Raw genomic sequence first — 26,186 nt, 5'->3', positions numbered from 1 at the left:
ATGCAAGCATACTCTATCACAACGATCAATATAAATAAAATTCGAACCTCATTAAAGCTAGCTGCTCTCAAGGAATTTTTGTATGACTCTGGAACCGATATCGCTTTGCTACAGGAGGTTGTAACGACGGAATTTGTAATACCAGGATACAACGCAATTGTTAACGTATCTTGTGACACACATACAGGAACAGCGGTTCTGCTCAGGGAAGGGATTCCCGTATCTCAAGTGGAGCGGTTGGAATCTGGAAGGGCAATTAGTATTAACGTTTTAGGTACCACATTGATTAACTTATACGCGCCCTCAGGAAATAGTAATAGACAGGACAGGGCAGCATTTTATAAAGAGGAACTTATATATTTATTACGTCGAAACCCAAACAGTTTTATAATGGGCGGTGATTTTAACTGCGTGTTAAATCGTAAAGATCAACAACCACATTTTAACGGTTCTTTAGAACTTAAACGCCTAGTAATCGACCTAAAACTAAAGGACGCATGGGAACTAAAATATCCAACGAAGGTTGAATATACGTATATAACACAGTCTTCGCGCAGTAGAATAGACAGAATCTATGTTTCCCAAAACTTGGAAAGATGTCTACTAAATTCAGAAATCGTACCTGTATATTTTAGTGACCACTGCAGTATGAAGGCGTGCGTTAATTTAGCTCCACAGCCGATTCAGATTTTTAGGAACCAGTGGCAGCTAAATGTTTCTCTCTTAAAAGAGCAAGATTTGGCAGACGCGGTATCGGATGCGTGGACCTTATGTCTGCGATCGATCGAGAGGCACCCCACAGTATTAGACTGGTGGCTTAAGGTTGCAAAGCCGAGACTGAGAAAAGTGTGTATCAGATACAGCAGAGAAAGAGCGTGGGAGTTAAAAAACAGTATGGAATTTTATTACAGTTTGTTGCGAGACCTCTATGAACAGGCAAACGTGTCAACCATTAGATTACAAGACATCAGACACACCAAAGCGAAATTACTCGCCATTAAACGACAACAGATGGAAGGTTTAAAACTGAAGTCAAAGGCGAAGTCGGTGGTAGATGATGAAACAACATCCTTATATCATCTGCTTCGGCATGCAAAGAATAGGCGACGCACTGTTATTAGTGAACTTAAAACCCCCAATGGGACAACACTGACGTCTCAGAAGGAGATTATAAATGCAGTATACCAGTACTACTATGCATTATGTTCCTCCAGCCCACCTCACGAGGGGTCTCTGCAAGAGTTTCTCAGTGTTTTATCCCCACAGTTGACAAGTTCTGAAAACGACGAAATCATTTCTGAAGTCAGTAACGAAGAGGTTCGTGAGACAATAACCAAGTCCCCGATGAATAAATCTGCTGGACCCGACGGACTCCCTGTAGAATTTTACAGAAAGTTCTGGTTTTTAATTGGTGACACGTTTACATGCATTGTCAATGAGATTTTTAACGAGCAGACGATACCTGCAGATTTTAAAGACAGCAAAATTGTACTTCTACCGAAAAACAAAGGGACGAAAAGTTTAAACAATTACCGCCCTATTTCACTTTTAAACTCTGACTACAAAATAGTATGCAGGATTTTAAAAAAGAGACTTTCCCCTCTGACCGACAAATTAATTAGTCAACATCAGTCATGTGCAGCAAATAGAAGTATTTTTAATACGATTTCTGAATATAGAGACATCATCGCCTTAGCATCGGTTTCTAATATCAAATATGCTTTACTTTTTATAGATTTTACTAAGGCTTTCGACTCGGTGAATCACCGCTTCCTATTTGAGGTACTGACAAAAATGGGACTCGTCCACAAAACAGTTAATGTTATAAAAAACGTTGCTACTGGTCAGAACGCTAAATTAGCTGTCAACTGTCAGCTGACGCGGCAAATTCAAATAAACCGTGGCATCCCACAGGGAAGTCCATTATCTATGTTTTTGTTTGTTGTGTCGTTAGAGCCCTTTTTAAGAAGTGTTCATGAAAGGTTAAATGGCATAACTATAACTGGCAGGAAAACTGTAGTGAGAGCCTATGCTGACGATGTTGGTGTCGTCATAAGAGGGCAAGATGATGTAATTCGACTAGGGGCCATTCTTCAAAACTACTGCCACGCATCGGGTGCGACAACAAACGAAAATAAAAGTACAATCCTGGGAATGCGGGGTCTTGAACGGATACAAATCGATTGGGCGAAGTCAGTTACCACACATAAAACCCTGGGGACAATTCTGACGGCATGTCCAATGAGGATGACAGCCCTCAATTGGAAAGAGGTTTTAACAAAGATTCAAGGGGGACTTATTGAGAACTCACAACGACTTATGAACCAGGTTCAGAGGGTCAGGTTCATTAACTTATGCATTCTCTCAAAGGCATTCTATATGGCACAAGTTTTTCCCTTGCCGAAGTTGATAGCTCAGAAAATAATGTCGAGGGTTGCAAATTTCTTATGGAAGGGGGAAATCTTCAGGGTTAACCTAAGAACTGCGACTTTACATCCTAGAAATGGAGGCCTCGGACTGGTGGACATACGCAATAAAACTTCTGCGCTTTTCATAAAAAGGTCTTTAAACATATTTCACGCCAACCCCGGCAGTATTACTACACAATTGTTTAAATGTGTCCAACCAGAAAGCCTTCAACCACCGGCAGACGTACAAAAAATTAACCCCCGACTGCGATACGTTAGGATCTTATACACAGAATTGAGCTATGTTAACGAGAAACTCAGAACTTCACTGCACATTACAGCCAGAGATATCATGAGACAAAGACAACAATATGAAGGACAAAATAAAATTGCCACGACATATATGAGTCACAACTGGGATGCAATTTGGGAGAATATTAGTTTTAACGGGCTCAATTCAGATGTGGTAACGGCATGGTACAAAGCTGTCAATAATATTGTCAGCACCAACGAGCGGCTTTATAAAATTGGGAAAGCTGAAACCCCCTTATGTCAGAAATGTAACCTAGTTGACACTGTGATTCATAGATTTACGTGTGCTGGAAATCTCAACAATTGGCATTGGCTCAGGAAAAGTCTTGCACTACTGCAACGAACGTCACCCAATTCCATTACTCCTATGGTGCTTTTCAGACCTGAAACTAAATATTACCCGAAAACCAAAAATAATGCAATACACTGGTTAATGGGACAGTTTGTCCATTACATTATCAATAAAATAGGTGGTGACGACGAAACGGAATTCAAGCTTTTTATGCAAATGGAGTACAGCAACATTCAGCAATATGCAGACCACAGGAAAATGTATGGAAACATGTTGATCATTTTATTCGAACGAATAGGTGTTGGTTAAAGCGCACAGTCTAACACTAAATGTACTATTTTAGGGGTAATGAAGAAGTGAAGTATGAATCTACGTTCAAGATGAAGGAAATGCCTCTTCTTTTATCCATTCATGTTACGTCTGCCCCCAAATAAGTGTCTCATAAATGCTCGCTGTATATTGCAGTATAATCACATGTTTCTTACTCGAATGTCTGTTGACTGAAAACTCGAATGACGGCTTTGCAATGGGATCTCACCCCCAGATGTCGTACAATCAGTGCTCCTTACCACAATAAAGAGAGCAGGCGAAAAATATACACGACTATACCCGCTTTTCTATAACAATTAAAATGCACTGAAGGAGCAATTCGGTGGGAGTGATGGTGGGGGCATCGTGGCCAGGCCTCGAGTTCTTTGACCCCTGCCCTCTTTGTCCCCGTCATGCGCCTCCTGATATGCATCCTTATAAAAAACAATAAAAAGCGGTCCAAGGCGCCAGACTAAAGGAAAAGTGGCTAGGATATCTGGCTTTAAAAAAATGAGAAACAAAAGTGGTTAAAAAAAAATTAGCTCAGTGGTAGAGCACTGCTCTAATAAACAAAAAAAAAAAAGATGGTAGAGCGCTCGCTTAGTATGCGAGAGGTACTGGGATCAATACCCAGTGCCTCCAGAATTTTTAACACACCTACATGCGCACCTTGCCATGCAAGTGGAATAATTCACAACCAGCAGATGTGTCTAGGAAGATACAAGCGAATGATTAGCATCCACAATTGACAAGCGTGCTGTTATTAGTGCGCAGGAAGCACCCTCCTCCCACGCCTACACTTAATTTAGAAACAGTACAAGTGTTCCCGTAAGATTCTCAAGCCTATGTCGGAAAGATCTGCCTTGCGCTGAGTTCACGTAAATCCCACTGCACATTCCTATTCTTTGCGTGCAGTCAGCTGCTACTGGTGTTGCTAGTTGTGACTGCTGATAACAGATGCCGTAGCAATCAATTCATGGAGTGAGTTGTATGTTTTGCGATAGTCTGTCTCTGACAAGCAAGCACAGGTGACATAGGTGCGAACACAGGAAGCTTGCAGACCCTCGCTGCCTGCAGACACCGAGCAGCCACACTAGGAGGGCGGCCTAAGCCGTAGGCGAAATGTGCTCATTCGCTTTGGCGCGACGTCGAACTATAAATAATGCTGTCACTAGCGTGAGCGTCGTGGAAAGTCGGAAAAGTCGGCTGCGAGGGTGAGTGCCAAGTTTGGGGAGCGTTTCGTAGTATGCGCAGTGCAATGGAGACGCGGAAACTTGTTGTGGCCCAGTGTTTTGCAGTTGGGCGACAAGATTGGTACACAGTAGTAAAGAGCGAGGCACTGAGTTGGCATGAATAATGGAGTGCACAATGGGGCTCGAGATGCGTTTGTTACCTCAGGTGCTGTATGATTGTCGTCAAGGAATGAAAACGGAGCAATTTGTGATGGCTCTTTCAATTTAAGACGTTAAAAACAGACGGAATTTGCATTTGTAATACCAGAGCATCGAAACTACTTGGAACTTTTGTGTATATGAACGGGTCCGCGCCTTTGTACTCTGCTCCCTTCACCGCTACAAACCAACCAACCATCGTGTCCGAACGTATCTGAGTCGCAAAGAATGGGGAATAGCGCAGTTTGCTCGTGCATGGGGCGTAGCTCAGTTGGTAGAGCGTTCGCTTGGCGTGTGAAAGGTCCATGGTTCAAGCCGCGGCGCCTCCATTTTTTGTGGTCAGTGCATGGTAAGTGTTGGTCGTGGCGAACCTAAATGCACGCAAGATGTTGCAAAGCCAGCGTCACAGACTGATATGATGTATACTGACGTAAGGAGAGCAAGTTGTAAGTGTGGGGACCGGCTGTTATCGAGGTGTCATCGAGTGCAGATCTGTCTTAGGTATCGCGGCTTAACCTCATTGAAGTCTAGAGGGTGGACAACACATTGGTCTTACTCAGAGCGGTGTCCGAATTCTATTTTCGACGTTATACGTGCCACTTTCATTGTGGCCAACTACGATTCGATACAGAATGCACGAAACCTGAAAGACACCCTAACGGATACATAGTGAGTAGTGTTTGTCTGCTGAACAATGGGAGTGCAAGGGTCTGTGTCGTCTATATGGCTGTATGTAGCACCATTAGTCTTCGGGGTGGCGGGCGTAGCTCAGATGGTAGAGCGCTCGCTTAGTATTCGAGAGGTACTGGGATCAATACCCAGTGTCTCCAGAATTTTTAACACACCTACATGCGCACCTTGCCATACAAGTGGAATAATTCACAACCAGCAGATGTGTCTAGGAAGATACAAGCGAATGATTAGCATCCACAATTGACAAGCGTGCTGTTATTAGTGCGCAGGAAGCACCCTCCTCCCACGCCTACTTAATTTAGAAACAGTACAAGTGTTCCCGTAAGATTCTCAAGCCTATGTCGGAAAGATCTGCCTTGCGCTGAGTTCACGTAAATCCCACTGCACATTCCTATTCTTTGCGTGCAGTCAGCTGCTACTGGTGTTGCTAGTTGTGACTGCTGATAACAGATGCCGTAGCAATCAATTCATGGAGTGAGTTGTATGTTTGCGATAGTCTGTCTCTGACAAGCAAGCACAGGTGACATAGGTGCGAACACAGGAAGCTTGCAGACCCTCGCTGCCTGCAGACACCGAGCAGCCACACTAGGAGGGCGGCCTAAGCCGTAGGCGAAATGTGCTCATTCGCTTTGGCGCGACGTCGAACTATAAATAATGCTGTCACTAGCGTGAGCGTCGTGGAAAGTCGGAAAAGTCGGCTGCGAGGGTGAGTGCCAAGTTTGGGGAGCGTTTCGTAGTATGCGCAGTGCAATGGAGACGCGGAAACTTGTTGTGGCCCAGTGTTTTGCAGTTGGACGACAAGATTGGTACACAGTAGTAAAGAGCGAGGCACTGAGTTGGCATGAATAATGGAGTGCACAATGGGGCTCGAGATGTGTTTGTTACCTCAGGTGCTGCATGATTGTCGTCAAGGAGTGGAAACGGAGCAATTTGTGACGACTCTTTCAATTTAAGACGTTAAAAACTGACGGAATTTGCATTTGTAATACCAGAGCATCGAAACTACTTGGAACTTTTGTGTATATGAACGGGTCCGCGCCTTTGTACTCTGCTCCCTTCACCGCTACAAACCAACCAACCATCGTGTCCGTGCGCATCTGAGTCGCAAAGAATGGGGAATAGCGCAGTTTGCTCGTGCATGGGGCGTAGCTCAGTTGGTAGAGCGTTCGCTTGGCGTGTGAAAGGTCCAGGGTTCAAGCCGCGGCGCCTCCATTTTTTGTGGTCAGTGCATGGTAAGTGTTGGTCGTGGCGAACCTAAATGCACGCAAGATGTTGCAAAGCCAGCGTCACAGACTGATATGATGTATACTGACGTAAGGAGAGCAAGATGTAAGTGTGGGGACCGGCTGTTATCGAGGTGTCATCGAGTGCAGATCTGTCTTAGGTATCGCGGCTTAACCTCATTGAAGTCTAGAGGGTGGACAACACATTGGTCTTACTCAGAGCGGTGTCCGAATTCTATTTTCGACGTTATACGTGCCACTTTCATTGTGGCCAACTACGATTCGATACAGAATGCACGAAACCTGAAAGACACCCTAACGGATACATAGTGAGTAGTGTTTGTCTGCTGAACAATGGGAGTGCAAGGGTCTGTGTCGTCTATATGGCTGTATGTAGCACCATTAGTCTTCAGGGAGGCGGCCGTAGCTCAGATGGTAGAGCGCTCGCTTAGTATGCGAGAGGTACTGGGATCAATACCCAGTGCCTCCAGAATTTTTAACACACCTACATGCGCACCTTGCCATGCAAGTGGAATAATTCACAACCAGCAGATGTGTCTAGGAAGATACAAGCGAATGATTAGCATCCACAATTGACAAGCGTGCTGTTATTAGTGCGCAGGAAGCACCCTCCTCACACGCCTACACTTAATTTAGTAACAGTACAAGTGTTCCGGTAAGATTCTCAAGCCTATGTCGGAAAGATCTGCCTTGCGCTGAGTTCACGTAAATCCGACTGCACATTCCTATTCTTTGCGTGCAGTCAGCTGCTACTGGTGTTGCTAGTTGTGACTGCTGATAACAGATGCCGTAGCAATCAATTCATGGAGTGAGTTGTATGTTTTGCGATAGTCTGTCTCTGACAAGCAAGCACAGGTGACATAGGTGCGAACACAGGAAGCTTGCAGACCCTCGCTGCCTGCAGACACCGAGCAGCCACACTAGGAGGGCGGCCTAAGCCGTAGGCGAAATGTGCTCATTCGCTTTGGCGCGACGTCGAACTATAAATAATGCTGTCACTAGCGTGAGCGTCGTGGAAAGTCGGAAAAGTCGGCTGCGAGGGTGAGTGCCAAGTTTGGGGAGCGTTTCGTAGTATGCGCAGTGCAATGGAGACGCGGAAACTTGTTGTGGCCCAGTGTTTTGCAGTTGGACGACAAGATTGATACACAGTAGTAAAGAGCGAGGCACTGAGTTGGCATGAATAATGGAGTGCACAATGGGGCTCGAGATGTGTTTGTTACCTCAGGTGCTGTATGATTGTCGACAAGGAGTGAAAACGGAGCAATTTGTGACGGCTCTTTCAATTTAAGACGTTAAAAACAGACGGAATTTGCATTTGTAATACCAGAGCATCGAAACTACTTGGAACTTTTGTGTATATGAACGGGTCCGCCCCTTTGTACTCTGCTCCCTTCACCGCTACAAACCAACCAACCATCGTGTCCGTGCGCATCTGAGTCGCAAAGAATGGGGAATAGCGCAGCTTGCTCGTGCCTGGGGATTAGCTCAGTTGGTAGAGCGTTCGCTTGGCGTGTGAAAGGTCCAGGGTTCAAGCCGCGGCGCCTACATTTTTTGTGGTCAGTGCATGGTAAGTGTTGGTCGCGGCGAACCTAAAGGCACGCAAGATGTTGCAAAGCCAGCGTCACAGACTGATATGATGTATACTGACGTAAGGAGAGCAAGATGTAAGTGTGGGGACCGGCTGTTATCGAGGTGTCATCGAGTGCAGATCTGTCTTAGGTATCGCGGCTTAACCTCATTGAAGTCTAGAGGGTGGACAACACGTTGGTCTTACTCAGAGCGGTGTCCGAATTCTATTTTCGACGTTATACGTGCCACCTTCATTGTGGCCAACTACGATTCGATACAGAATGCACGAAACCTGAAAGACACCCTAACGGATACATAGAGCGTAGTGTTTGTCTGCTGAATAATGGGAGTGCAAGGGTCTGTGTCGTCTATATGGCTGTATGTAGCACCATTAGTCTTCAAGGAGGCGGCCGTAGCTCAGATGGTAGAGCGCTCGCTTAGTATGCGAGAGGTACTGGGATCAATACCCAGTGCCTCCAGAATTTTTAACACACCTACATGCGCACCTTGCCATGCAAGTGGAATAATTCACAACCAGCAGATGTGTCTAGGAAGATACAAGCGAATGATTAGCATCCACAATTGACAAGCGTGCTGTTATTAGTGCGCAGGAAGCACCCTCCTCACACGCCTACACTTAATTTAGTAACAGTACAAGTGTTCCGGTAAGATTCTCAAGCCTATGTCGGAAAGATCTGCCTTGCGCTGAGTTCACGTAAATCCGACTGCACATTCCTATTCTTTGCGTGCAGTCAGTTGCTACTGGTGTTGCTAGTTGTGACTGCTGATAACAGATGCCGTAGCAATCAATTCATGGAGTGAGTTGTATGTTTTGCGATAGTCTGTCTCTGACAAGCAAGCACAGGTGACATAGGTGCGAACACAGGAAGCTTGCAGACCCTCGCTGCCTGCAGACACCGAGCAGCCACACTAGGAGGGCGGCCTAAGCCGTAGGCGAAATGTGCTCATTCGCTTTGGCGCGACGTCGAACTATAAATAATGCTGTCACTAGCGTGAGCGTCGTGGAAAGTCGGAAAAGTCGGCTGCGAGGGTGAGTGCCAAGTTTGGGGAGCGTTTCGTAGTATGCGCAGTGCAATGGAGACGCGGAAAATTGTTGTGGCCCAGTGTTTTGCAGTTGGACGACAAGATTGATACACAGTAGTAAAGAGCGAGGCACTGAGTTGGCATGAATAATGGAGTGCACAATGGGGCTCGAGATGTGTTTGTTACCTCAGGTGCTGTATGATTGTCGACAAGGAGTGAAAACGGAGCAATTTGTGACGGCTCTTTCAATTTAAGACGTTAAAAACAGACGGAATTTGCATTTGTAATACCAGAGCATCGAAACTACTTGGAACTTTTGTGTATATGAACGGGTCCGCGCCTTTGTACTCTGCTCCCTTCACCGCTACAAACCAACCAACCATCGTGTCCGTGCGCATCTGAGTCGCAAAGAATGGGGAATAGCGCAGTTTGCTCGTGCCTGGGGATTAGCTCAGTTGGTAGAGCGTTCGCTTGGCGTGTGAAAGGTCCAGGGTTCAAGCCGCGGCGCCTCCATTTTTTGTGGTCAGTGCATGGTAAGTGTTGGTCGCGGCGAACCTAAAGGCACGCAAGATGTTGCAAAGCCAGCGTCACAGACTGATATGATGTATACTGACGTAAGGAGAGCAAGATGTAAGTGTGGGGACCGGCTGTTATCGAGGTGTCATCGAGTGCAGATCTGTCTTAGGTATCGCGGCTTAACCTCATTGAAGTCTAGAGGGTGGACAACACGTTGGTCTTACTCAGAGCGGTGTCCGAATTCTATTTTCGACGTTATACGTGCCACTTTCATTGTGGCCAACTACGATTCGATACAAAATGCACGATACCTGAAAGACACCCTAACGGATACATAGAGAGTAGTGTTTGTCTGCTGAATAATGGGAGTGCAAGGGTCTGTGTCGTCTATATGGCTGTATGTAGCACCATTAGTCTTCGGGGGGGGGGGGGGGGGGCGGGCGTAGCTCAGATGGTAGAGCGCTCGCTTAGTATGCGAGAGGTACTGGGATCAATACCCAGTGCCTCCAGAATATTTAACACACCTACATGCGCACCTTGCCATGCAAGTGGAATAATTCACAACCAGCAGATGTGTCTAGGAAGATACAAGCGAATGATTAGCGTCCACAATTGACAAGCGTGCTGTTATTAGTGCGCAGGAAGCACCCTCCTCCCACGCCTACACTTAATTTAGAAACAGTACAAGTGTTCCCGTAAGATTCTCAAGCCTATGTCGGAAAGATCTGCCTTGCGCTGAGTTCACGTAAATCCCACTGCACATTCCTATTCTTTGCGTGCAGTCAGCTGCTACTGGTGTTGCTAGTTGTGACTGCTGATAACAGAAGCCGTAGCAATCAATTCATGGAGTGAGTTGTATGTTTTGCGATAGTCTGTCTCTGACAAGCAAGCACAGGTGACATAGGTGCGAACACAGGAAGCTTGCAGACCCTCGCTGCCTGCAGACACCGAGCAGCCACACTAGGAGGGCGGCCTAAGCCGTAGGCGAAATGTGCTCATTCGCTTTGGCGTGACGTCGAACTATAAATAATGCTGTCACTAGCGTGAGCGTCGTGGAAAGTCGGAAAAGTCGGCTGCGAGGGTGAGTGCCAAGTTTGGGGAGCGTTTCGTAGTATGTGCAGTGCAATGGAGACGCGGAAACTTGTTGTGGCCCAGTGTTTTGCAGTTGGACGACAAGATTGGTACACAGTAGTAAAGAGCGAGGCACTGAGTTGGCATGAATAATGGAGTGCACAATGGGGCTCGAGATGTGTTTGTTACCTCAGGTGCTGTATGATTGTCGTCAAGGAGTGAAAACGGAGCAATTTGTGACGACTCTTTCAATTTAAGACGTTAAAAACTGACGGAATTTGCATTTGTAATACCAGAGCATCGAAACTACTTGGAAGTTTTGTGTATATGAACGGGTCCGCCCCTTTGTACTCTGCTCCCTTCACCGCTACAAACCAACCAACCATCGTGTCCGTGCGCATCTGAGTCGCAAAGAATGGGGAATAGCGCAGTTTGCTCGTGCATGGGGCGTAGCTCAGTTGGTAGAGCGTTCGCTTGGCATGTGATAGCTTCAGGGTTCTAGCCGCGGCGCCTCCATTTTTTGTGGTAAGTGCATGGTAAGTGTTGGTCGCGGCGAACCTAAAGGCACGCAAGATGTTGCAAAGCCAGCGTCACAGACTGATATGATGTATACTGACGTAAGGAGAGCAAGATGTAAGTGTGGGGACCGGCTGTTATCGAGGTGTCATCGAGTGCAGATCTGTCTTAGGTATCGCGGCTTAACCTCATTGAAGTCTAGAGGGTGGACAACAAGTTGGTCTTACTCAGAGCGGTGTCCGAATTCTATTTTCGACGTTATACGTGCCACTTTCATTGTGGCCAACTACGATTCGATACAGAATGCACGAAACCTGAAAGACACCCTAACGGATACATAGAGAGTAGTGTTTGTCTGCTGAATAATGGGAGTGCAAGGGTCTGTGTCGTCTATATGGCTGTATGTAGCACCATTAGTCTTTGGGGGGCGGGCGTAGCTCAGATGGTAGAGCGCTCGCTTAGTATGCGAGAGGTACTGGGATCAATACCCAGATGGTAGAGCGCTCGCTTAGTATGCGAGAGGTACTGGGATCAATACCCAGTGCCTCCAGAATTTTTAACACACCTACATGCGCACCTTGCCATGCAAGTGGAATAATTCACAACCAGCAGATATGTCTAGGAAGATACAAGCGAATGATTAGCATCCACAATTGACAAGAGTGCTGTTATTAGTGCGCAGGAAGCACCCTCCTCCCACGCCTACACTTCATTTAGAAACAGTACAAGTGTTCCCGTAAGATTCTCAAGCCTATGTCGGAAAGATCTGCCTTGCGCTGAGTTCACGTAAATCCGACTGCACATTCCTATTCTTTGCGTGCAGTCAGCTGCTACTGGTGTTGCTAGTTGTGACTGCTGATAACAGATGCCGTAGCAATCAATTCATGGAGTGAGTTGTATGTTTTGCGATAGTCTGTCTCTGACAAGCAAGCACAGGTGACATAGGTGCGAACACAGGAAGCTTGCAGACCCTCGCTGCCTGCAGACACCGAGCAGCCACACTAGGAGGGCGGCCTAAGCCGTAGGCGAAATGTGCTCATTCGCTTTGGCGTGACGTCGAACTATAAATAATGCTGTCACTAGCGTGAGCGTTGCGTGAGCGTCGTGGAAAGTCGGAAAAGTCGGCTGCGAGGGTGAGTGCCAAGTTTGGGGAGCGTTTCGTAGTATGTGCAGTGCAATGGAGACGCGGAAACTTGTTGTGGCCCAGTGTTTTGCAGTTGGACGACAAGATTGGTACACAGTAGTAAAGAGCGAGGCACTGAGTTGGCATGAATAATGGAGTGCACAATGGGGCTCGAGATGTGTTTGTTACCTCAGGTGCTGTATGATTGTCGTCAAGGAGTGAAAACGGAGCAATTTGTGACGACTCTTTCAATTTAAGACGTTAAAAACTGACGGAATTTGCATTTGTAATACCAGAGCATCGAAACTACTTGGAACTTTTGTGTATATGAACGGGTCCGCCCCTTTGTACTCTGCTCCCTCCACCGCTACAAACCAACCAACCATCGTGTCCGTGCGCATCTGAGTCGCAAAGAATGGGGAATAGCGCAGTTTACTCGTGCCTGGGGATTAGCTCAGTTGGTAGAGCGTTCGCTTGGCGTGTGAAAGGTCCAGGGTTCAAGCCGCGGCGCCTCCATTTTTTGTGGTCAGTGCATGGTAAGTGTTGGTCGCGGCGAACCTAAAGGCACGCAAGATGTTGCAAAGCCAGCGTCACAGACTGATATGATGTATACTGACGTAAGGAGAGCAAGATGTAAGTGTGGGGACCGGCTGTTATCGAGGTGTCATCGAGTGCAGATCTGTCTTAGGTATCGCGGCTTAACCTCATTGAAGTCTAGAGGGTGGACAACACGTTGGTCTTACTCAGAGCGGTGTCCGAATTCTATTTTCGACGTTATACGTGCCACTTTCATTGTGGCCAACTACGATTCGATACAGAATGCAGGATACCTGAAAGACACCCTAACGGATACATAGAGAGTAGTGTTTGTCTGCTGAATAATGGGAGTGCAAGGGTCTGTGTCGTCTATATGGCTGTATGTAGCACCATTAGTCTTCGGGAGGGCGGGCGTAGCTCAGATGGTAGAGCGCTCGCTTAGTATGCGAGAGGTACTGGGATCAATACCCAGATGGTAGAGCGCTCGCTTAGTATGCGAGAGGTACTGGGATCAATACCCAGTGCCTCCAGAATTTTTAACACACCTACATGCGCACCTTGCCATGCAAGTGGAATAATTCACAACCAGCAGATGTGTCTAGGAAGATACAAACGAATGATTAGCATCCACAATTGACAAGAGTGCTGTTATTAGTGCGCAGGAAGCACCCTCCTCCCACGCCTACACTTAATTTAGTAACAGTACAAGTGTTCCCGTAAGATTCTCAAGCCTATGTCGGAAAGATCTGCCTTGCGCTGAGTTCACGTAAATCCCACTGCACATTCCTATTCTTTGCGTGCAGTCAGCTGCTACTGGTGTTGCTAGTTGTGACTGCTGATAACAGATGCCGTAGCAATCAATTCATGGAGTGAGTTGTATGTTTTGCGATAGTCTGTCTCTGACAAGCAAGCACAGGTGACATAGGTGCGAACACAGGAAGCTTGCAGACCCTCGCTGCCTGCAGACACCGAGCAGCCACACTAGGAGGGCGGCCTAAGCCGTAGGCGAAATGTGCTCATTCGCTTTGGCGCGACGTCGAACTATAAATAATGCTGTCACTAGCGTGAGCGTCGTGGAAAGTCGGAAAAGTCGGCTGCGAGGGTGAGTGCCAAGTTTGGGGAGCGTTTCGTAGTATGCGCAGTGCAATGGAGACGCGGAAACTTGTTGTGGCCCAGTGTTTTGCAGTTGGACGACAAGATTGATACACAGTAGTAAAGAGCGAGGCACTGAGTTGGCATGAATAATGGAGTGCACAATGGGGCTCGAGATGTGTTTGTTACCTCAGGTGCTGTATGATTGTCGACAAGGAGTGAAAACGGAGCAATTTGTGACGGCTCTTTCAATTTAAGACGTTAAAAACAGACGGAATTTGCATTTGTAATACCAGAGCATCGAAACTACTTGGAAGTTTAGTGTATATGAACGGGTCCGCGCCTTTGTACTCTGCTCCCTTCACCGCTACAAACCAACCAACCATCGTGTCCGTGCGCATCTGAGTCGCAAAGAATGGGGAATAGCGCAGTTTGCTCGTGCATGGGGCGTAGATCAGTTGGTAGAGCGTTCGCTTGGCATGTGAAAGGTCGAGGGTTCAAGGCGTGGCGCCTCCATTTTTGTGGTCAGTGCATGGTAAGTGTTGGTCGCGGCGAACCTAAAGGCACGCAAGATGTTGCAAAGCCAGCGTCACAGACTGATTTGATGTATACTGACGTAAGGAGAGCAAGATGTAAGTGTGGGGACCGGCTGTTATCGAGGTGTCATCGAGTGCAGATCTGTCTTAGGTATCGCGGCTTAACCTCATTGAAGTCTAGAGGGTGGACAACACGTTGGTCTTACTCAGAGCGGTGTCCGAATTCTATTTTCGACGTTATACGTGCCACTTTCATTGTGGCCAACTACGATTCGATACAGAATGCACGAAACCTGAAAGACACCCTAACGGATACATAGAGAGTAGTGTTTGTCTGCTGAATAATGGGAGTGCAAGGGTCTGTGTCGTCTATATGGCTGTATGTAGCACCATTAGTCTTTGGGGGGCGGGCGTAGCTCAGATGGTAGAGCGCTCGCTTAGTATGCGAGAGGTACTGGGATCAATACCCAGTGCCTCCAGAATTTTTAACACACCTACATGCGCACCTTGCCATGCAAGTGGAATAATTCACAACCAGCAGATGTGTCTAGGAAGATACAAGCGAATGATTAGCATCCACAATTGACAAGCGTGCTGTTATTAGTGCGCAGGAAGCACCCTCCTCCCACGCCTACACTTAATTTAGAAACAGTACAAGTGTTCCCGTAAGATTCTCAAGCCTATGTCGGAAAGATCTGCCTTGCGCTGAGTTCACGTAAATACCACTGCACATTCCTATTCTTTGCGTGCAGTCAGCTGCTACTGGTGTTTCTAGTTGTGACTGCTGATAACAGATGCCGTAGCAATCAATTCATGGAGTGAGTTGTATGTTTTGCGATAGTCTGTCTCTGACAAGCAAGCACAGGTGACATAGGTGCGAACACAGGAAGCTTGCAGACCCTCGCTGCCTGCAGACACCGAGCAGCCACACTAGGAGGGCGGCCTAAGCCGTAGGCGAAATGTGCTCATTCGCTTTGGTGCGACGTCGAACTATAAATAATGCTGTCACTAGCGTGAGCGTCGTGGAAAGTCGGAAAAGTCGGCTGCGAGGGTGAGTGCCAAGTTTGGGGAGCGTTTCGTAGTATGCGCAGTGCAATGGAGACGCGGAAACTTGTTGTGGCCCAGTGTTTTGCAGTTGGACGACAAGATTGGTACACAGTAGTAAAGAGCGAGGCACTGAGTTGGCATGAATAATGGAGTGCACAATGGGGCTCGAGATGTGTTTGTTACCTCAGGTGCTGTATGATTGTCGACAAGGAGTGAAAACGGAGCAATTTGTGACGGCTCTTTCAATTTAAGACGTTAAAAACAGACGGAATTTGCATTTGTAATACCAGAGCATCGAAACTACTTGGAAGTTTTGTGTATATGAACGGGTCCGCCCCTTTGTACTCTGCTCCCTCCACCGCTACAAACCAACCAACCATCGTGTCCGTGCGCATCTGAGTCGCAAAGAATGGGGAATAGCGCAGTTTGCTCGTGCCTGGGGATTAGCTCAGTTGGTAGAGCGTTCGCTTGGCGTGTGAAAGGTCCAGGGTTCAAGCCGCGGCGCCTCCATTTTTTATGGTCAGTGCATGGTAAGTGTTGGTTGCGGCGAACCTAAAGGCACGCAAGATGTTGCAAAGCCAGCGTCACAGACTGATATGATGTATACTGACGTAAGGAGAGCAAGATGTAAGTGTGGGGACCGGCTGTTATCGAGGTGTCATCGAGTGCAGATCTGTCTTAGGTATCGCGGCTTAACCTCATTGAAGTCTAGAGGGTGGACAACACGTTGGTCTTACTCAGAGCGGTGTCCGAATTCTATTTTCGACGTTATACGTGCCACTTTCATTGTGGCCAACTACGATTCGATACAGAATGCACGATACCTGAAAGACACCCTAACGGATACATAGAGAGTAGTGTTTGTCTGCTGAATAATGGGAGTGCAAGGGTCTGTGTCGTCTATATGGCTGTATGTAGCACCATTAGTCTTCGGGAGGGCGGGCGTAGCTCAGATGGTAGAGCGCTCGCTTAGTATGCGAGAGGTACTGGGATCAATACCCAGATGGTAGAGCGCTCGCTTAGTATGCGAGAGGTACTGGGATCATTACCCAGTGCCTCCAGAATTTTTAACACACCTACATGCGCACCTTGCCATGCAAGTGGAATAATTCACAACCAGCAGATGTGTCTAGGAAGATACAAACGAATGATTAGCATCCACAATTGACAAGAGTGCTGTTATTAGTGCGCAGGAAGCACCCTCCTCCCACGCCTACACTTAATTTAGTAACAGTACAAGTGTTCCCGTAAGATTCTCAAGCCTATGTCGGAAAGATCTGCCTTGCGCTGAGTTCACGTAAATCCCACTGCACATTCCTATTCTTTGCGTGCAGTCAGCTGCTACTGGTGTTGCTAGTTGTGACTGCTGATAACAGATGCCGTAGCAATCAATTCATGGAGTGAGTTGTATGTTTTGCGATAGTCTGTCTCTGACAAGCAAGCACAGGTGACATAGGTGCGAACACAGGAAGCTTGCAGACCCTCGCTGCCTGCAGACACCGAGCAGCCACACTAGGAGGGCGGCCTAAGCCGTAGGCGAAATGTGCTCATTCGCTTTGGCGCGACGTCGAACTATAAATAATGCTGTCACTAGCGTGAGCGTCGTGGAAAGTCGGAAAAGTCGGCTGCGAGGGTGAGTGCCAAGTTTGGGGAGCGTTTCGTAGTATGCGCAGTGCAATGGAGACGCGGAAACTTGTTGTGGCCCAGTGTTTTGCAGTTGGACGACAAGATTGATACACAGTAGTAAAGAGCGAGGCACTGAGTTGGCATGAATAATGGAGTGCACAATGGGGCTCGAGATGTGTTTGTTACCTCAGGTGCTGTATGATTGTCGACAAGGAGTGAAAACGGAGCAATTTGTGACGGCTCTTTCAATTTAAGACGTTAAAAACAGACGGAATTTGCATTTGTAATACCAGAGCATCGAAACTACTTGGAAGTTTAGTGTATATGAACGGGTCCGCGCCTTTGTACTCTGCTCCCTTCACCGCTACAAACCAACCAACCATCGTGTCCGTGCGCATCTGAGTCGCAAAGAATGGGGAATAGCGCAGTTTGCTCGTGCATGGGGCGTAGATCAGTTGGTAGAGCGTTCGCTTGGCATGTGAAAGGTCCAGGGTTCAAGCCGTGGCGCCTCCATTTTTGTGGTCAGTGCATGGTAAGTGTTGGTCGCGGCGAACCTAAAGGCACGCAAGATGTTGCAAAGCCAGCGTCACAGACTGATTTGATGTATACTGACGTAAGGAGAGCAAGATGTAAGTGTGGGGACCGGCTGTTATCGAGGTGTCATCGAGTGCAGATCTGTCTTAGGTATCGCGGCTTAACCTCATTGAAGTCTAGAAGGTGGACAACACGTTGGTCTTACTCAGAGCGGTGTCCGAATTCTATTTTCGACGTTATACGTGCCACTTTCATTGTGGCCAACTACGATTCGATACAGAATGCACGAAACCTGAAAGACACCCTAACGGATTCATAGAGAGTAGTGTTTGTCTGCTGAATAATGGGAGTGCAAGGGTCTGTGTCGTCTATATGGCTGTATGTAGCACCATTAGTCTTTGGGGGGCGGGCGTAGCTCAGATGGTAGAGCGCTCGCTTAGTATGCGAGAGGTACTGGGATCAATACCCAGTGCCTCCAGAATTTTTAACACACCTACATGCGCACCTTGCCATGCAAGTGGAATAATTCACAACCAGCAGATGTGTCTAGGAAGATACAAGCGAATGATTAGCATCCACAATTGACAAGCGTGCTGTTATTAGTGCGCAGGAAGCACCCTCCTCCCACGCCTACACTTAATTTAGAAACAGTACAAGTGTTCCCGTAAGATTCTCAAGCCTATGTCGGAAAGATCTGCCTTGCGCTGAGTTCACGTAAATACCACTGCACATTCCTATTCTTTGCGTGCAGTCAGCTGCTACTGGTGTTTCTAGTTGTGACTGCTGATAACAGATGCCGTAGCAATCAATTCATGGAGTGAGTTGTATGTTTTGCGATAGTCTGTCTCTGACAAGCAAGCACAGGTGACATAGGTGCGAACACAGGAAGCTTGCAGACCCTCGCTGCCTGCAGACACCGAGCAGCCACACTAGGAGGGCGGCCTAAGCCGTAGGCGAAATGTGCTCATTCGCTTTGGCGCGACGTCGAACTATAAATAATGCTGTCACTAGCGTGAGCGTCGTGGAAAGTCGGAAAAGTCGGCTGCGAGGGTGAGTGCCAAGTTTGGGGAGCGTTTCGTAGTATGCGCAGTGCAATGGAGACGCGGAAACTTGTTGTGGCCCAGTGTTTTGCAGTTGGACGACAAGATTGGTACACAGTAGTAAAGAGCGAGGCACTGAGTTGGCATGAATAATGGAGTGCACAATGGGGCTCGAGATGTGTTTGTTACCTCAGGTGCTGTATGATTGTCGACAAGGAGTGAAAACGGAGCAATTTGTGACGGCTCTTTCAATTTAAGACGTTAAAAACAGACGGAATTTGCATTTGTAATACCAGAGCATCGAAACTACTTGGAAGTTTTGTGTATATGAACGGGTCCGCCCCTTTGTACTCTGCTCCCTTCACCGCTACAAACCAACCAACCATCGTGTCCGTGCGCATCTGAGTCGCAAAGAATGGGGAATAGCGCAGTTTGCTCGTGCATGGGGCGTAGATCAGTTGGTAGAGCGTTCGCTTGGCATGTGAAAGGTCCAGGGTTGAAGCCGCGGCGCCTCCATTTTTGTGGTCAGTGCATGGTAAGTGTTGGTCGCGGCGAACCTAAAGGCACGCAAGATGTTGCAAAGCCAGCGTCACAGACTTTTATGATGTATACTGACGTAAGGAGAGCAAGATGTAAGTGTGGGGACCGGCTGTTATCGAGGTGTCATCGAGTGCAGATCTGTCTTAGGTATCGCGGCTTAACCTCATTGAAGTCTAGAGGGTGGACAACACGTTGGTCTTACTCAGAGCGGTGTCCGAATTCTATTTTCGACGTTATACGTGCCACTTTCATTGTGGCCAACTACGATTCGATACAGAATGCACGAAACCTGAAAGACACCCTAACGGATACATAGAGAGTAGTGTTTGTCTGCTGAATAATGGGAGTGCAAGGGTCTGTGTCGTCTATATGGCTGTATGTAGCACCATTAGTTTTTGGGGGGCGGGCGTAGCTCAGATGGTAGAGCGCACGCTTAGTATGCGAGAGGTACTGGGATCAATACCCAGTGCCTCCAGAATTTTTAACACACCTACATGCGCACCTTGCCATGCAAGTGGAATAATTCACAACCAGCAGATGTGTCTAGGAAGATACAAGCGAATGATTAGCATCCACAATTGACAAGCGTGCTGTTATTAGTGCGCAGGAAGCACCCTCCTCCCACGCCTACACTTCATTTAGAAACAGTACAAGTGTTCCCGTAAGATTCTCAAGCCTATGTCGGAAAGATCTGCCTTGCGCTGAGTTCACGTAAATCCCACTGCACATTCCTATTCTTTGCGTGCAGTCAGCTGCTACTGGTGTTGCTAGTTGTGACTGCTGATAACAGATGCCGTAGCAATCAATTCATGGAGTGAGTTGTATGTTTTGCGATAGTCTGTCTCTGACAAGCAAGCACAGGTGACATAGGTGCGAACACAGGAAGCTTGCAGACCCTCGCTGCCTGCAGACACCGAGCAGCCACACTAGGAGGGCGGCCTAAGCCGTAGGCGAAATGTGCTCATTCGCTTTGGCGCGACGTCGAACTATAAATAATGCTGTCACTAGCGTGAGCGTCGTGGAAAGTCGGAAAAGTCGGCTGCGAGGGTGAGTGCCAAGTTTGGGGAGCGTTTCGTAGTATGCGCAGTGCAATGGAGACGCGGAAACTTGTTGTGGCCCAGTGTTTTGCTGTTGGACGACAAGATTGGTACACAGTAGTAAAGAGCGAGGCACTGAGTTGGCATGAATAATGGAGTGCACAATGGGGCTCGAGATGTGTTTGTTACCTCAGGTGCTGTATGATTGTCGTCAAGGAGTGAAAACGTAGCAATTTGTGACGGCTCTTTCAATTTAAGACGTTAAAAACAGACGGAATTTGCATTTGTAATACCAGAGCATCGAAACTACTTGGTACTTTTGTGTATATGAACGGGTCCGCGCCTTTGTACTCTGCTCCCTTCACCGCTACAAACCAACAACCATCGTGTCCGTGCGCATCTGAGTCGCAAAGAATGGGGAATATCGCAGTTTGCTCGTGCATGGGGCGTAGCTCAGTTGGTAAATACAGTTTCGGTAGTTCCGCTTGAGACGCGACAGCGATCGGACGTGCTGTGTATTCGATCCGCCGTTACCCTCGGGTTGTGAATATTTACCTTCTGTGTGTGACGTTTCTTTGTCTTCTGTTTTTCGTTGTTTCTTTGCCCTAGTGTTTGTTTTGTGTCTTGCGTTGTATTGCGGCTTCTGCCGCATTAATTAATTGTTATGGCTTCCCGGTTGTTTCCGCGGAAGTGTACTCTCAGTTTTCAGTTTAACAAGGCTACCAGGAATGTCCAACCGACATCGTTGGAAATTCACGAATGGATTGTGGACACGATTGGCATTACATCGGACCAGGTACATACGGCGTATTTTGATACAGAATTATACTGCTTTTTTGTGAAATTGTTGAACCCGGTTTTGCTGGATAAGATATTACTTAAACATGGTGAGCAAGTGTCGTTCCGTCATAGGGATGGTTCTGTTAGCAGTGTTACTGTCTCAAATGCTGAAATTACGTATACCACAGTTCGGGTTTGTAATTTACCCCCTGAAGTTGACAACAGCTATCTTAAGGAAGCTTTGCTTGGTTATGGTACTGTTCGGTCAATTCGAAATGAACGTTGGTCTGCACAACATAAGCTGCAATGTTATAATGGTGTCAGATCAGTTGAAATGCATATTAAGTCTAATATACCGTCCCATCTGATTGTATGTGGTTATCGTGTACATCTTACTTATGAGGGGCAGCTTGGTACATGTTTCCTATGTAATGAACATGGTCATGTTCGAGCTAATTGCCCTAAGCGGGTATTTGTGCTTAAAAATGGCCTAGCACAGCGCCGCAAATTAACGGTTACCGATCTTGTGCCAGCAGCTTCCTCCACTGTTTCCTATCTGCCTCCTGCAGTAGCTTCTTCACAACAGGTGTCACCCTCCCCTGATGCAGGTTTTCCTCCGCTACCCACTCGCCCAGACGTATCGGCTGCTCCTATACCGATTCCGTCTGTTTCCAACAACAAACGCCGTCGTGCTAGTGATACCGGTAGCACTGATGACGAAGCTGCTGTTTCGCAGCCGGTTTGCGAATCTGATGAGAGAATTCCAGAATCTCCCATGCCTGTTTCGGAATCTGTTCCCGCTGTCTCTCCTGCTTTGCCTGATGACGTCAAACTTGCTGCCATGCCGTCGGCGCAAGAGCCACAACATTCGGTCGAGGTGTTGTTGACATCCCCACCGCCACAGGCATCACAACATGTTGACGACACTTCGATGGAGACGGCTGTTTGTCGGAAAACCGCTCCTAGAACTGCGCGCTCCGCATCAGCAGACTCCAAACCTATCTTACCACCTCCTACACTTCCAATACCTACACATTCTGAAACCGGTGCCGATGTTCCTGATGCAGTTTTCCCCTTGATGGCTCCTCCTTCGGACTCCTCTCGCCCTGCTAATCCTTCGGACGCTTTGGTTGACGTGCCTGATCTCGAACCCCCCACTCCGCCTGCTCTTGAATCTGGTGTGCATCAGATACGTCGTCGGGTGAAAGTGCCCCCCAATCTCCACGCGGTGCGGAAGAAACATAAGCATGCGAAGGACGACTCTGATTCCGTTGATTCTGGACAATCACCCTCTGCCATGTCTGATGTTGATGATATGGATGTAGTTGCTTCTAGTGTGGTGTAATTTGGGTTCATTTCCCATTTTTTGGTTGATGTTGCAGGCGTACACGTTTATTACCTTAAATATAAATGGCATTCAATCTGCTCTGAAGTTAGCGTCTCTGCAGCAGTTTATTTATGACTCTGCAGCTGATATTGTTTTCCTGCAGGAAGTCTCCGTTGCACACCTGTTTGTTCCTGGTTTTCGCACTATTATAAATTTTGCACCTGAGTTTTCTGCAGGTACTGCTTTCCTAATTCGTGACGGTATCCCCGTTACCGAAATTGAGCTTTTAGACTCGGGACGGGGCATTGGTTGTCGGTTATTTGACACGACCTTGGTTAACATTTACGCCCCCTCTGGTTCTAGCAAGCGGCAGGAAAGGTCTCGTTTTTATAAAGAGGATCTGATTTACCTTTTACGAAAAAATCCTGCGATCTTGATATTGGGGGGCGATTTTAATTGTGTGTTACAAGCTAAAGACCAATCCCCTCATTTTAATTATTGTTTTGAGCTACATTCTCTTGTACGTCAATTACGACTACGCGATGCGTGGGAGGTTAAACACCCCACTTTAGTTAAATTTACATTTTTTACTGCCACCTCAAGTAGTCGACTTGACCGATTGTATATTTCTGATCCCCTTAGTGTTTCTGTTTTAGATGTAGATGTTATTCCAGCCAGTTTTACGGATCATTGTGCCCTTGCTGTTATAATTAATTTGGAGCGTCAACCTCTTAAACTTTATAGGCCGCTGTGGAAATTAAATGTCTCCTTGCTCGATGACCCTGACATCGAACCTCTAATACAGACGGCGTGGGACATTTGTTTACGTTCTCTGCGATACTATCCGTCTAAGCTTCACTGGTGGATCCACTGTGTGAAGCCAAAACTACGTCGCACTTTAATGTCCTACAGTTATAATAGAGCGCGAGATCTGAAACTGACTTTTGAATATTACTATTCGGTGCTTCGCGAACTTTATGACTGCTATGGCCGCAGGTTCGAATCCTGCCTCGGGCATGGATGTGCGTTATGTCCTTAGGTTAGTTAGGTTTAAGTAGTTCTAAGTTCTAGGGGACTGATGACCACAGCAGTTGAGTCCCATAGTGCTCAGAGCCATTTGAACCATTTTGAACTTTATGATACTTCTACAATGGCATGTGCCCACCTTTCTGAGATTCGGAAAATTAAGGCCAAGCTACTTAGTATTAAGCGGCTTCAGATGGAAGGATTGAAGATTAAATCTAAACCACCGTCCACGTTAGATCATGAAATGACTTCTATGTACCATCTGTTTCGTCACCACAAGAACCGTCGACGTGTATTGATTGACGGCCGTATGGCAGCTGATGGTCGCCGGCTTACCTTACAGAATCAAATAAGCCATGAACTTACCTGCTACTATGAGACGTTATATACTGCGGCTGATTCTGATCCGATTGATGTTGACGAGATTTTAACTGCTATCCCATCAGTTTTAACAGAGGACCATAATGCGAAATTTTTAGCTCCTTTTACTGCAGACGAAATTTCAGCTTTCATTGTTTGTTCAGCATCTCACAAATCTCCTAGTCCTGATGGCCTACCTAAGGAGTTTTTTGTTCGCTTTTGGCCTATTGTAGGGCCTGTTTTTACGGATATTGTGAATGAAATCTTGAATGGTGGCACAATTCCAGCCGATTTCAAGAGAGGTACGGTTGTCCTGATACCTAAATCTGCTGGTTTGAAGACAGCTAGTGACTTTCGTCCTTTAACCCTATTAAATTTTGACTATAAGACGGCCGCTAGGGCTGTTAATGCACGTCTATCCCTCTTGCTTACACCTGTGATACCTCCTTGTCAAAGCTGCTTTCCAGGGCGCTCTATATTGACGTCTCTGGCGGGGTATCGTGATGTCGTGTCGATTGTCGCTGTCACCAATATTTCCTGTGCGCTTTTATTTGTTGATTTTAGTAAGGCCTTTGATCGTGTGTCCCATTCGTTTTTAGAGCTTCTGCTGCGCCGGCTCGGTTTTAATGAACAGGCGCTGCTGGTACTTAAGAATATGACGACTGGCATTTCTGCTAAGATTGACATTAATGGCCAGCCGACAAAGGTCATTGATATTCAACGTGGCTTCCCGCAAGGTAGTCCTTTATCCATGACCCTTTATGCTCTCTCCCTTCAACCAGTCCTTACACGTCTCAACTCGACACTTCGTGGTCTTACGATCTCTGGGGTTACCCAGACGGCAACAGCTTATGCTGATGATCTGGTTGTTTTGCTTCGTTCCACCGCAGAAGTGCCGCAGTTGAAAATGGAACTCGATAAATTTTCTGCGGCCTCAGGTTCTGGTATCAATCCCCGTAAAAGCAAGCTCCTGAATTTGCGGGGCTTTGAACGTGTGGTTGTTCCGTGGGTTACAGCTGTTGAACACCATACACATTTAGGTATCTATCTTGAACGTTGTCCTCTTCGGATGGCTGCAAAAAATTGGCAAGTGGCCATTTCCAAGCTGCAAGGTGTTTTATTAGAACACTCATGGCGTTCGATACCGCTACTGCAAAAAAAGCGTGTATTAGACACTTATGTTTTATGTAAAGTATATTACGTTGCTCAGCTGTTTCCGCTTCCCCGAATGCAGGGTGGAAAAATGGTCCAGCTTATTAACAGATATATTTGGCGGGGGCATATTTTTAAATTACGTTGTGATGTTCTTACGAAGCCGCGTCTTGAGGGCGGCTTGTCGTTCACCGACGTCCGTGTCAAGGCTGCTGCCCTTTATGTTAAGCGAACCCTCCATCTTTTATTATCTGAGTCCCCGACTGTTACTTCGCGATTATTCCATGTCGTTCGTCCTGCGAGCTTGTCACCGCCCATTAACGTTGGGCCTCTAAATGCGAAGCTACGGCATGTTCGGGACTTCTACATTGAGATTAGTTACCTAGATCTCCACTTACAACGTCGTCCTGTTATTACTACGCTAACCCTGCTTGACAAATGGCGACGGTCTTCTTCTTCCAACCCGATTGTTTTGCATTATCCCAGTTTTAATTGGCGTAACATATGGACGAATATTAGCTTACCCGTTCATTCAGCAACTGTTGCCTCCCAATGGTATAAGGTAGTTAATCAGCTGATTCCTACGAACGAACGCCTTCATCGTATAGGTTTATGTGTCTCTCCGCTTTGTCAAACGTGTGGTTGTGTTGATACACTCCAACACCGATTTACCTGCGCTGACCGTCATCGCATGTGGCACTGGCTGCGCCGACAATTGGCTTTACACACCAGGAGCTCCGAATCGGCATTTAAGACTGATATTCTCTGCTGGCCGGACACGGTTTTTTATCCCCGGACCAAGAACAACACCGTTATGTGGCTTCTTGGCCGTTACATTTTTGCAGTGGTTGATGATCATGGTATTACCGATTTCATTTCGTTTACTGGTTACATGCTTCATGAGTACTGGACGCAAAAGTCTTTCCCACACCTTAAGAGGGACTTTGCGAATATGCTTACTATTGTTTTCGAAAAGCAGGGAGTTGGTTAAGTTTCAATTTCTATTGATCGCTCCTGCGCCTGAATCATTAATGGAACCGGTATAGGGGCATACTGAGCTAACT

At 47.0% G+C, this 26,186-nt stretch overlaps 1 protein-coding gene across 1 annotated transcript; it reads left to right on the top strand.

Moving 5' to 3' along the window:
- LOC126302622 (uncharacterized) lies at nucleotides 1–22,602 on the top strand. The gene is made up of 2 exons (XM_049991740.1): nucleotides 1–313; nucleotides 21,791–22,602. Exons 1-2 carry the CDS (start codon nucleotides 1–3, stop codon nucleotides 22,600–22,602), a joined length of 1,125 nt encoding a protein of 374 aa, XP_049847697.1.
- Nucleotides 22,603–26,186: the final 3,584 nt, after the last annotated feature.

Source organism: Schistocerca gregaria, unplaced genomic scaffold (genome assembly GCF_023897955.1).
Source record: "Schistocerca gregaria isolate iqSchGreg1 unplaced genomic scaffold, iqSchGreg1.2 ptg000174l, whole genome shotgun sequence".
NCBI lineage: Eukaryota > Metazoa > Arthropoda > Insecta > Orthoptera > Acrididae > Schistocerca > Schistocerca gregaria.
Note: the sequence above shows the minus strand (reverse complement) of the source record. Positions and strands in the feature narration are given on the sequence as shown.